General features: G+C 38.1%; 1 protein-coding gene across 4 annotated transcripts in view; it reads right to left on the minus strand.

Annotated features, from left to right (window-relative positions):
* Positions 1–13,989, minus strand: part of ptprub (protein tyrosine phosphatase receptor type Ub) — a 222,130-nt gene that overhangs the window by 61,321 nt on the left and 146,820 nt on the right. For all 4 annotated transcript variants that reach the window (XM_030157990.1, XM_030157989.1, XM_030157988.1 and 1 more), the window contains exons 10-12: positions 12,647–12,848; positions 9,670–9,772; positions 9,311–9,584 (exon numbers count right to left, since the gene is read on the minus strand). In XM_030157990.1, the coding sequence (XP_030013850.1) occupies positions 9,311–9,584; positions 9,670–9,772; positions 12,647–12,848 (579 nt within the window). The remainder of the gene's footprint in view (positions 1–9,310; positions 9,585–9,669; positions 9,773–12,646; positions 12,849–13,989) is intronic.

The raw sequence follows: 13,989 nt of genomic DNA on the forward strand, positions 1-13,989 counted from the left end.
TTTGTAAAAGTATAGTTTGGTAATGGAAACATTTTTATGTAATTTTACTTTTATACAGCAAAAAAACAAAGAAATTCGGGGTTGTCATTATTTATAGGTTATTCTGATAATATTCCACTGGCTCTGACCCACTTGAAATCTAATTGGACTGTATGTGTTTGTATGTGGAACCTGAATTAAAATGATTTTGACACCATTCATTGTTAATATCTTCAGTGTAATTTTTTGCATTTCACAAATTCATCCTGCAGGCCGGATTGGATCCTTTGGCGGGCCGGATCTGGCCCCCCAGGCCGCATGTTTGACACTTGTGATTTAATCTAAGACACTACCACAGATAAACCACAGGATAAATATTCAGAGTAAAAGGACGTATCATCAGTGCGTTAAAAGCCCTGCTGATGATTACAAAACATCTCAAATCGAAGAGCAGTGGAGAAGTGTTTGAGAAGGAGGTTAGAGATTCTTGCTGAAGGAGAAAAGATGAGAGTTGAAAGGGAGAGCATAATTAAGAGGGTTTCAGACCAGTGCACCGCCATGAAAGGAAATTCATTTTATTCAAATTTCAGTTGATGACATCTCAGTGTTATGAAAAGGACCTTTGTCAAACAACACTAATGAGATCCAGGACTGTAATCCAATTCCATCCTGCCACCTTTTGGAGGAAATGCATGATCAAATTAAGATTTACAGATGCTAATTCATGCACTATGGTACAATTATGCTAATTTACCCATTGAAAAATAAGCAAAAAGTGTTTTCCTCAAACTGTGGTTAAATAGATTTTTAAAAATTGAAAATTCATTTTTATGATGACAGGCCCTTAAACAAGTTCTTAACCCACTGGTTTGATGTGAAAATACAGACACAAACTCCAAATAAATATGCTATCTGTCAGACACGCTGTCATTTTCACAAACCAACACCACAGATTTCATAAATTACAAAGCACACTCATATTAGAAAATGTCATTTGAGACTTGTTTAGTCCTTCTAATGGTCATACTTGAACTGCATGAGAGCAAAGAAAAAAACACAATGGAAGGCTTATTTATACAAAGGTTATCAAAATGATTATACTGACATCCCTTGACGCTGTGACTCTTTTTATTCTTTTGATTTGGTTTGACTATGTACAGCATGACTGGATAACGACTGGTGAGGTAAACGTGAAATGCAGTCAGTTTTATCCACAAGTCTGGAGTTCATTTATTTTAGAAAATGGCCTCAGACCACAATTTCTCTTCACTGTACTTACAATAGATTTTGTTGTGATTATTGTCGTGACTTGAATATGAAATTACAGATTTAAGAATGAATTACTTTTTCATCTAAGTTTACCAATCATACAAATAAATACTGTTTTGTGCACTGACATCGTGGATTATGTCTTGGAAACAAACAACCAAAAGTGAGTGCAAAGCTGAACGCTCACAGTAGTGCTGTTGTTCTGTGATAAAATTTACCTGAATGACTATTGATGAGCTGTTTGTTTAAGCTTGTATTTAATCATTATTAATCTCATTATATAAAGATGCACCCCTAGTTCACCTCTTGTGTTTGTGTTTATTGAAATGCTGACTGGTGGCTCGGAGCTTTTCAACTGACTCAATTATAGGGAACATTGTCCATCAAAAAGCTGATTCATCTGAACTTTGCTTCTTTATGGAGAAAAAAAAAAAAAAAGCGTTTGGTTAGTACAAGCTTTGGCATATTGAGTGAGACTACATTAACATCTTTTTTTTTTGCTTTAGATGAAAAAAAAAAAAAAACCAAATCAGGCAGTTGTGATAGATTGAAGCACATCCCAATACACGCACATGCAAATCAGTGTTTGTCGGCTCAGCAGAAGAGTTAATTGGGAGGATTGGGTCTGTGGGACGCACATCACACGTCTGTCCACGCTGTGCCAGTCTCGCCAGAGGGCCTGGTGATTCCTGGCAGCTCCAAATATGAAACACAAATGCCAGCACACAACACAGGCCTTTGCTACATACACTTAAGGTCTTACAGTGCATGTATGTGAAGTTTGGAGATGCCTTAGTCTGCAAAACCTCCTTAGATGCACCTCTTTAGATGAATCAATCAAAGCAATTAGAGAGGCTTGACAGCGGCTCTCCAGATAATTAGTGTGGGTAAATGCCAAATATTATGGGTCCCATATACTGCTTAAACATTCCCGTTGCTGCTACTGTTGTAGATTAGGTGGGATGAATGCAACCCCTTCACAAAGACACTGAAGACAAACACAAACCACTCTGAATCTGACTTAATGAGCCATATAATTAAATGATAAAATAAGTAACCTGACAATGTAGTTTACATTTTAATAAGGTGTTCAGGATGAGAATGTCTTAAATAGCTGCCAGACTTTAAAGATCATAAAGCAGCTGACAGTTATTTGTAGTCTTTATCAACACATCCATATGCAGAAGGGTCTTATCAGTGTGTGTTTTATCTAAATAAATACGAAACTACATTGATGTTTTATTCTTAAGCAGAACTAGTCTGAGCTTTTTAGTTCAAAACAGGTACTTTTCATTTCCTTCCAAAATAAGCTGGGGAAAGGTAATTAAAATAAATAATCCCAGGAGTATATTTTTCCCTTTTAGACTAAATTTTAGTTACCGCCCTCCTGGCTCATTGTCGTTCTTTCATGAGGGATGGCTTCAGTCCTGCAGCACCAATGCAGGAGTCATGCCCAGATTTCTACAGTGACTGTGACCAGTCAAAGGCAGCCGTCGCCGACAGACAGGGACAGTGCTGGCTGTGTGATTTGGCGTTGTACTCCTCCACTCATTGTGGGTCATGGATGCTGGCCCCATGCCAGGCAAAACAAAACCTAATCCCATCCGCCAGTAAAGCCAGGCCTCCCCTATCTAATCCCATGCTTAGTAGCCTAGTTGTGTGAAGTGCTCACACTGCACTCCCTCCGTGTGTTTCTCCACTGGGTTGGAAAAAGATGCTACTAGTGGGGATGAGCCACCCACTTCTAGTCATGGGACAATAAAGAGACGCTGAGGGGGAAAAAAATAAGAGACAGGAATTGACGTGACAAAAATTGGCAAGCAACAGACAGAGCTCACAGGGTAAAAGGCCACAGTTTATTTGGATAGTCCACCTACAGAGAGTTTCTGGGAGATACTGGAAGCATCTGGAACATTTTACCAGCTTGTGTTTAATATTTGACACACTGTAAAAAATGACTGTAGAATTAACACCAAAAAGTAAAATTGCAACATACAAAAACTGTAAGTGACAATACAATGCAAAGTTGTTTATTTGAAAAGATTTTTGTGTCAACGATTGAATCAAATATAGCTGTAGTTTTAAAAGAAGAGTATGTTAACAAAACCAGATTTGTATGTAGAAATGATGTATTTCTATTGTTTTTCAAAAATAAAGCTGTAAATTGAAAAACAATGTGGTGCTGTTTAAACTGCAAGACCATAATGTTGAAATAACGCACTATTTGCTTTTTTTTTTTTTTTTTTTTTTAATAAAAAAGTTATAAAAAAGTAAACATTTAACAATTTAACATTTTAAATTTGTAAATTAATGGGTTGGTAGAGTTGTTAGAGCAGCTCGTCCAATAACCAAAGGGTTGGTGGTTTGAATCCTGGCACTATTTGCTTTTTTTTTTTTTAATAAAAAAGTTATAAAAAAGTAAACATTTAACAATTTAACATTTTAAATTTGTAAATTAATGGGTTGGTAGAGTTGTTAGAGCAGCTCGTCCAATAACCAAAGGGTTGGTGGTTCGAATCCTGGCTCAGACTGTCCATATGTCAAAGTGTCCATGGAAGACACTGAACCCTGAATTGACCTGGTGGCTTTAGAAAGTACTTTGGACACCATGAAGATGTATAAAATGCACTGAATAAGTGCAATCCATTTACCATTTAAATCCAATGTTAAATATACATGTTTAAAATGTTAAGATCTACATGTTACCATGTAAATATGTTTACAGTTGGATGTGTTTTTTACAGTATTGTTCTGGAAACCACAGCTGCCATTTTTTTCCGTGAAAACAACAGGATTTTTTTTTTTTTTTTTTTTTTTTACAGTGCATGTAACTAAAGGCAGGCTTTTAAAAATAAAACAATAAAAATGTGTTTTTGATGAAAGTTGCACAGTTCTGCAAAACATCTTTATAGAATTACTACCCCATGTTTATATGTCATGAACCAATTAAGTTGTTTATATCATTGTTTATCCACACTAATATCATAAAATAAAGAATTAAAGCTTCAGTGTTTGATGCTTTTTTGACAACACTGGGCCACAAATCCATATTAGAGGAGGAAAAGCAGAGCAGAGCAGACTTCACCTCATCTATATTCCGTTTCCAAGCTGCTGAAAATCCACAAGGTGATGCAAGAATGTCACTGACTATAGGCGTTTGGAGACAGATACGGAGTCAAATATATGATTACAGCTTTTATTAGATCGCCTTTATGAACTCCATCAGATGCATCTCTACTGATCTTCTCTGTACAACATGGCAGCTCCTCTAACCATGATATTTTAGCTCTGTTTTTCCATAGTGATGTGAAACAACATCATCTATGTTTAAGTCTAAGTTTTTGATTCAGACAGAGAGGAAGAGCTGCAAAAGTAAAGTGTGTATTAATCCCCTCTTGTGCTTCCCGCAGCTTTAAAGCGGAACTATGCAAGATTTTTACCTTAATTGAACAGCTTAAAGTAATTTAAGTAATAAAGCTTTAAAGTAATAGTGATGGTTAAATGGTGTATTAGGGGGAGAATGGAAGCCCTCCTCCTTCCCACTAGTGTTTTTTGGGCTGAATATTCCACTTGCAACTTCTCTCACACCGTCCCTGTGGCATAGACCTTATCTCTCGTGAGAAACGGCATGGTTTACAGCACTACAACACAAACGGCTGGTTAACTGTAAATACAAGCCAGCCATGCCTTCATTTCACAGGCATGTACCATAACAGAACCAGCAGAGAAAAGGAAAAAGTGGCTGTTTTCAGAGGATGGAGGAAGAGAAAAGAGTGAGTGACCAAACCAGGAATAAGACAGTCTGCTTTGGTCGAGCTTTTGCAGAATGGAACGAGCTGAAACAAAAAAAAAACAAACAAACATGTAAAACAGATGCAGTCTTGGCGTTGATGCTGTTGCACTTGTAAGTACTGCTGAGATAAATTCTCTTCTATATATTTCAGTGCATTTGTGTGCTTTTGATGATTGCTATTGTAACGGGGTTTACTCCAATGGTTCCCAACGTTTTTTGGCTCGTGACCCCATTTAACATCACAAATATCTGGCAACCCCAGACATTCAAAATGGAGACTGTTTTTATTTTTCTAAAATTAATTTGTTTTGATCATGTAATAGTTTGCTACACTATGTCGCAAATGAATATTAATTTTAGATGACATGATAGGCTATATAATGTATATTATTATGGACAGAGGCAGAAAAGCCAGGTGTAGATTACTGCACAAAGTGAGAATTTTATTTTCCTTGGCCAGGATATGTACAGTCAGTCCAGCTTGGATTTACAAGGCTGACAATTAATACTGAACAAACAAGAACTCAAACTATGAATTATGAAAGAGCTGCAGCATCTGAAACTGACCACAATGAACATTTGAAAGATAAACAGAACCACAGTGCTTTAGTGTCAGCTTCAGTTTGTCATGTGTTTTATGTATTGGGATTCTCTCTCTCAACTCACCATATATTTTTTAATCAGTAAGTTTTTTTTTTTTTTAATCAATTACTAGAAATTTCAGGTGACCCCATTTGAATTCCAGGCGACCCCACGTGGGGTCCCGACCCCAAGGTTTAAAAACACTGGTTTACTCGTTAATGAACTCATTTTGCCCAGATGCTTGCTAGCTAGCAGAGATGTTAGCATACACTATTAATCCCAATTGTTTGTGTCACGTAGGTGTATGTTTGTGTTTTTACCACTAGACACAGACTTTTGTCAGTTGAATCTAGTTTTCGTCAGATGTATGTAGTTCATTATGTGGACCATATCTATAAGAAATGCCTTCTCGTCGCCGGGTTCACTGAAAACAAATGCACATGGTTGGAGGGGGAGGGTTAGGTGTTGGTATAATGTAAAAATGCTACAAAAACAGCGAAAAAGAGCCAAATCTTGCATAGTTCCTCTTTAAGAATATTTTTGTGTGAAAGAGAAGGTGTTATTATATTTACGTGTGTAATTCTAGTGAGTCATTTTCAGTGAGAAACATGAGTGAAGTTGGCAACATAAAAAGCTGTGATTTCATCATTTTATATTTTACACATTTGTGTGATATTCATTCATTTATTCATTTTCTGAGCTGCCTAAACCTCAGAAAGGTTGTAAGGACTCTGGACTCTATCTCATCTATTAATGGAAATAGGAAGTTTTGTCACTGATATGGATTCTTGAGTTTAGCTTTGATAAACCAAGTGAATGTTTGTGACACATTTTACAACAGTTGAATAAATAAACTGAAGGCACAATGCAGTGTTTTTCAACGTTGGGGTTGGGACCCAACGTGGGGTCACCTGGAATTCAAATGGGGTCACCTGAAATTTCTAGTAACTGACAAAAATCAAAATAAAAACTTACTAATAAAAAATATATGGTGAGTTGAGAGAGACAATCACAATCTATGAAAGACATGACAAACTGAAGCTGAAACTGAAGCACTGTGGCTCTGTTTATCTTTCAAATGTTCATTGTGGTCGGTTTCAGATGCTGCAGCTCTTTCTTAATTCATAGTTTGAGTTATTGTTTGTTCAGTATTAATTGTCAGCCTTGGAAATTCAAGCTGGACTGACTGTACATATCCTGACCAAGGGAAATAAAATTCTCACTTTGTGCAGTAATCTACACCTGGCTTTTCTGCCTCCATCCATAATAATATACATTATATGGACTAAATGTCATCTAAAATTGAAGTCTATTTGCAACATAGTACAGCAAACTATTATATGATCAAAAACAAATTAATTTTAGACAAAAAAAGTCTCCATTTTGAATGTCTGGAGGCGCCAGAAATTTGTAATATTGGGTGGTCACGAGCCAGAAAAGGTTGGAACCACTGGCATAATGATTCTGCATTTGCTGTTCAATAGGTTATGTACGGTGTGTATATGTGACATTTCATCTATAGAGAATTCGACTCAATGGAACACCTGAATTGTAAGATTTTAACTCATTTGCTTTTGAAATGTTCCAAATACTCGACTTTGAAAATAAAGCATATGCCACTGGCATATACAGTAATAGTCTTTAATACCAAGAAGTCATGATGTAATCTCACAAAATGATGCAACAAAGTAAAACAGAATATAATGGTGAAAATGTAGAGACATCTAACAAAAAAAAACTATATAATTGTCAGGACAGAGATATAACGCTGGAAAATCCTATGATGTAACAGTGGAAAAGCCCAAGAATTGTTGGAATAAATTATAATGAATAGAAACTATTGGCGTAAAATGAGAAAACAGAATGAATTAGGCAGTCCAAAGGGTCAGTAGGGTAGTATGAGAAGAGGTGCAGAACAATACTGTCAGTGCCGCTGGACTGTAATCAGGTTTTTGTCGTACAACTCTACTGCACTGAAGAAGAACATTTTTCTTCAGAGAGAAAAGACAAACTCTCAAACAGACGCAACACATATCTTGCATGTATGTGTTTGTAGCCGATGTTCACAGAGGGCTGTGTTACCTATGACAACACATCTCCACGGTCTGTGAATATTAAAGCAGCAGCAGTTTTCTACCTCTGATTTTCTGCACCTGTGTCCAATTATCCTTAAGTAATTGCCTCACCCAGGTAGCGGCTCTTCCTGTAATGGAATTTGGGAAGGTAATGTGGCGTCCTCTGGGTACGACTGGAGACCGGAGGGCTTTGTGTGCTCAAGAAATGGAAACGGATAGAAACACAACAGTGTGGAAAACTGTGCTGTTTTTCAATTAACAAGGTCTAAAACCAAGATGCACAATGTATTCGTTGCGGTCGTACAAACACAGATAAAAGCATTAAGCATCTCTTAGGCTACACTTTCTGTATTTTCCTCTCAACCAATTAGATGTATAGAGAAAGAGAGGAAATGATGGGGAAATTATTAAGGGACTATTTAATGATGAACAAGACAGAAGAGAAAATAAGAGACAAATGAAGTGGAGTACACTGTTGACTCTAACTAATGCCAGCTAATCACAGCTCTGCTAGCTGTAAGTAATGCATGCAAGTAATTCACTGTTTCAGACATGCTTTGTTTGCAAAGAATCAAAGCTGTGGGATATAAACATACATAATTTCCAAGTAGCAACACCGCCAGCTCAATATGTTTTCATCCAGCAGCATAAATACTCTTTCAAGGGTTGTGATCCTAGACAATGCCAACTGTCCTAGAGCATCAACCACAGCATTAGCAAATACAGATAGTCATTACCAGCACTCATCACTCGCTGAGAACTATTCTGAATACTAATGTCTACAGCTAGACGATAAAGCACTGCCAAAACCATCAAACTGCTGCTGGGAGCTTAGGTAACACTGGAGCTATGCTGGTGATGTGGCTTTACAGCTTTGACTTTCTTCCAGCTCTGTCTATACTGAAGCCTGCCCTCAAAATGCCAACGGACAGTTTATTATATTTATTTTTCATAGCACTCTGCTGGTAGCAGCATTGATTCTGCTGAGCGCTTCCATTACTCGTCCTCATTGTTGTCCCATTTGATACAAAAGACACTTTCAAATCTGATGTGTCTGACTGAGATTTGTTACTCAAATCACATCTTTTGAGACAGACGCACATTTATTTGCTAGTGATAAGATTTGTGTGTCTAGACATCACTCACCTATCTGCATGGATTGCCATGGTAATTACACAGGCCTCTGTAACTATATAACTATGGTGGTGATGCTGTTTTCTTATGTTTAAAGGCTTTCAACAGCTTTCCAGTTTTGTCTGTAAAGCAGTGCCAGCACACCATCTATTTATGTCTGTCCATTTTCACTGCTTTTCCTCCATAAAGCTATACTAGTGGCAGCATGGATTCTACTCAGCACTTCTGTCGCTCTGGATTTTATCATTTTATCATCATTTTGTCACAGTGCAAGTAATTTTTAGCAGTTGGAGCAACAGGACTGAGACACACCGAAATTAGATTGGAATCATATTTCAAACTCCCTCTAACTGTGGGATGAATTTGCATATATCAGATGTCATGTATTTTGCTTTTGCAATCCATGCTTTCAGAAATCAGTCTGGATATAATCCAGCCAAAATAAGAGGATATAGAATAAGTGCTTCTATTCACTCACCCCTCTGAAGTTGCTCATTGCCTGGAAGTAGACAAGGTAGCTTTTGCGGGGATCCAAAGGGCTGTTCCAGTAGCCGTTATAAGTGTGATTGTCCCCCACAGTAAAAGGGCTGGCCTCTGGCAGGCTGCTGGGTGGTAGTTCGGCTGTGTAGTAGTGCGGCGTGCCCCGGGCCTGGGCCTCAACATGGGACATTGGTAACGGGAAACAATCCTGCTGCCCGAGCTCTCTCTTTACTTTCTTCCCAGTTTCCTCTTCAACCACCACTTGGTAAGTACTGAACACAGGGTGGAGGTGCATATGTAACAAACAATGCTGGGTATAAATATGACCTGAATGTACATTTGAGATAATCTTCTCACCTGACAGGAGCTCCTCTGCCTTGGGCGGGACGCAGGAGGACAGTAATTGTGCTCTCTGTCTCACTCAGTGGGGAGGGCATGTCTCCGTAGTCAAATGTGGGAGCTAATGACATATGTACACACAGAAATACACACACCCTCAGTTTTCACAACAAATATAATTAATGCACATGCATGAACACACATTTCCTTATCCTGCACCCCTTTTAGTCTTCCTAATTCAGTTTAGGCATAGTCCTTTCTTTTTATTTCCACATAAACATACTCAGCCCCTTAACATCTCATGAAACTGACAGACCGTAACGTTGAAGTAAAAGCCATCCATTCCTCCACATAAAGTAAAAATATACCCAACACCCATATCCTCCATATTTGATTTGAATTTGCCTTCTAGTTGTCTTGGATACAATTCCAATTAAAAGTCATGGGAGTGAGGCTGAACTGAATGGGCTTTTCATTTAAAAGGATTTTGGGTAAAGCCTGACTCCTCCCTGGAGATGTGGCAGCACATTTCTCTTTAATATCAGTAGTCAATTAGTGAGGGGAAAAAGAGCAAACTATTCATGAGGAATCAATGATTATCATATTAGAAAGCCTTTTGCTAATACAACAGCCAAAGGAACTGACATCAATTAAGGTGAGGCATTAAGAAAAAGTGAGCGTGCATTTGTTGACATTAAAGGTCTGCTGTGGTTTGTTGAACTACAGCATAGTAAAAGAGGTTTTGATGTCGGCCGTCAGAGTCTGTCTGAAGGTTGATTGTGTGCTGAATGTATATGCGTGTGTGTATGCATGAGAGAATGTGTGTATGTGAAACTCTGCAGTGGGTATTGCTTGAAGATGCTGACAGGAGTAGCTGTTGAAGGTGTGCGGTGTTTGCTAGCTGTCAGTGCAGATTTGAGAGATGCTCAGTGTAAGTGAATGTTCTGCACCGTGGGCCAGTGGAGGAGGTTGAGTATGATGTGCAAAGACTTTTGGACTCTATCTGTGGTCTGGCTTTGTGCCAGCTTTCCATCTGAAATACAGCCAGTAAGGCAGTGATTGTGCAGTAAATCTATAATTAAACAAACCAGCCCTCTTTGTAAAGAGATAGGGGCAGAAGGAGCAAGAGAGAGTAAATGTGTCACTGGGTGGAAGTGGGAGTGGCTGTGTTGTGTGTTCCTAAGAGGTGTAATCCCATCCCCTTAACAAGCACAAATGCATCATTAAAAGGAAATAGAAACACTGAGGCTGGATTCCTATCACCGGTAATAAGCTCTGAGTCTCGGAAGTGACATTCTGGTCCCTAGTATGTACTGCATCTTTCTTTATACATAACACAGGAGTGTCCCCTCTGTGGTGTTTATCTGCTTCCTATGAGTTAATTTATGTCTTGAGGACTGTGAGATGACAGTGTGTCACTAGTTTGAAGAGGCAATGGAAACTAGCTCTAACACTCTGGGAGCAGTAGTTCTTGCCTCTGTGAAAGAAGAAAGATGCTGAGGTCAAAAGAGAGAAAACCCAGATCCTTATTATAGCACATGGTAGATGAAGTCTACATTTGTACCTGCATGCTGCACCAGTGATAGGCAGTGATGGCAACAAGAAAAGCCTCGATATGAAACTCTGCTTCAATCTCCATTATATGTTTTTACAGTAGCCCTAACACTGCCTCAGTGCTAAGCACTAAGAACATCTCCATCACTGAGGTCAGCGTGATCCACATCTCAATGCACTGCCAAAGGTACAAGACATTAAAGATACACATAAATCTAATATTTCTTCTTACAGGGCTGATGTGGAAGCAGAGATCAGATCAATAAACAGCCCATGGCTGGAGTTTGATTTCAGTATTATTTATGTGACCGATGTGCCATGTGGGCTGAAAAAAACAAAACAGATACTTATTACAGTTACAAATACTACTTAGAGGGAGCAAAAGAAACAGGAAAGGCTGAATAAAGAGACTCCAGCAGTCACTCAATGGACTGAAATAAACCAGGAAATATATACTGACTTTTCCCTTGAGATGAAATACCACAAGAATTATGGAAAACTGTAAATCTTCTTTACAAATGAAGTGATTTCTATCTGATGTTCATTTTATTCTCTGAATTCCATGTGAATTCATGTTGTACAATGAAGTTTGGTGTCATGTCTTCCCTTTTATTAAAAATAGTCTTGCTTTGCAAGTCAAACTCAAGAATACAGAAGTACCGCTGTTTTTAAAGGACAAGCAAGGACATAATGAACACACATACCGTGGTATTGAATCATTACCCAGGCTTCATTTTCTATTTTACATGTTGTCAAGTATTTCACCTTGCTTATGATGAGCTTATCTGCTGTGCCTTGGTCTGCCTTATTCTCATGAAAAATACATTTTAAAAAAGACACAATTTGATTCAATATGATGCATTTCTCCATGATACAATGTGATATAAAACATTTTATGCAGCTCAGTGTTGAGCCGATTTTATTCATTCAGGGCTGCTTAAACTGAAAGCAAATCACAAATTAACTGCCAATTTTACTACATTTATTTCTGTAGAACTGCAGCAGTGTAGGTATAATATACTGTTTCTTTTTGACTTCTACCAACACAAGTCTTTGACAAAACATCAAATAAAACCAGGCCTGGACCTTGCTTTAAACCAGTTTTTCTTTCCTGTTCTGTATTCAGTTACATTTTTACAATGCACATAAAATTTTGTTTATGCTTGCATGAGAGTTGGCCATGAGACTTCTAACAAGACACACTTGATAGAACGATTTAGAGAGGAGGGAATTACCCAAACTATTTCCTTACCTTTCTAAATAATAAAGGCACAGGGCCAGTACTAACAACTGTATATATCAGATTTAATTATTACAAAGATGCTAGAAATGACTTGTCCTGATTTCATCTAAACTCATATCCCTTTTTTTATGTTGATGCACTGACACAATTACTCTTGTGTGTGTTTAAAACAGTAGAGTCAGACTGTGGTGGGTATACCTGAGATATTAGTGGTGATTTCAGTCAGGGCAGTCTGGCCGAAGCCCTTCCCTGTACGAGCTCGGACAGAGATCAGGTAAGTGGTTCCAGGATGGAGGTTGGAAAACATATGGTAGGTCTCATTCTTCAGCTTTGACACCGTCCTTCTGGGACCTGGGACGTTGATGCTTGGATCCGACGACTCAATACTCTGGTAACTTATCTGTTGTTGGGTTGGAAAGAAACAAAATGTTCCTTAAGTAACATCATAAAACCCTGAGTCACCTCAGAACTAATTTAATGCTTCATTACTGTAGCTGCAGTCGACTACCGAGAGGAGTCAAGTCAGATTAAGTATTTATTTCACAGGTTCATACACCAAAATAAATCAGCAGAGGTCATTAACTCTGGGCCCAAATGTCATAAGAAGTAACTGTAATGTCTGAGTGAGCTGATTCACCTCACTCAAAATGTAATTTATTTTTTTCAAATCAATGTGCCTATTGGTCGCGTTGTTTTACACTTTTAGAAAAATAGGACTTGATTGGCATTGGCACTATTAAGTCATATTATGAAAAAGTATAATGACTGTTAATTTTAAAACATTATTGAGGCCAAAGGCTGAGGTCTTCACGTACAAACCGTAGTTAAGTGTTTAAATCAATGCTGCTCCGTGTTTATAAGTTCAATTATCATGAATTAACACTTGCAAATTGCGGTGTATAAGAGTCTTTTAAAAGTAAAGAAGTTTTTCCTCAAGAGGTGCACTTCACAGCTTGTATAATGCTCTTATGTGAATTTCCACTTATATCCTTCCAGATAGTAAAAATGACCTGCTGCTCTCAAACAAAGTTGAACACATTAGGATATATATTAGTGAAATACCCACTTAGTTTGAAAAATGAGCACATGCAGCCAATGTGCTGTAGACACTGTGATACACACACACCTCCACTTCAACACCTCACACACTGAAGATGCCACTCAAGCCAAACCAAAGGCTTCACTGATTATCATGATGCATAATACACACTCATGCCTCTTCAATGTAAAGATAGAATTATGAGCCATCTACTTACACAATACAGCCTGACCTCTGTGTTTTCTCTACAAAAGCAGATATAAAAGAAGTCCAGCTGTGTACAGAGCAGGAATGAGGGTTTGCAGGGCTGCATGGCGGTCAGTATGGGCTCAGGCAGAGTGGTCAATGGTTTAATCTGAGAGAACTGAAGAGGATTTCTCAAGCTCTGTATAAAGCTTTCTCTGTCAGCTGAGGGAGATCAACACACTACAGAGTAAAAAATCCTGTGCAGCCTCCACTTTATATGTCAAACCGCAAATCCTATTTAATCATATCCTTGAGG

This window comes from Sphaeramia orbicularis, chromosome 16 (assembly GCF_902148855.1).
Source record: "Sphaeramia orbicularis chromosome 16, fSphaOr1.1, whole genome shotgun sequence".
Taxonomy (NCBI): Eukaryota; Metazoa; Chordata; class Actinopteri; order Kurtiformes; family Apogonidae; genus Sphaeramia; species Sphaeramia orbicularis.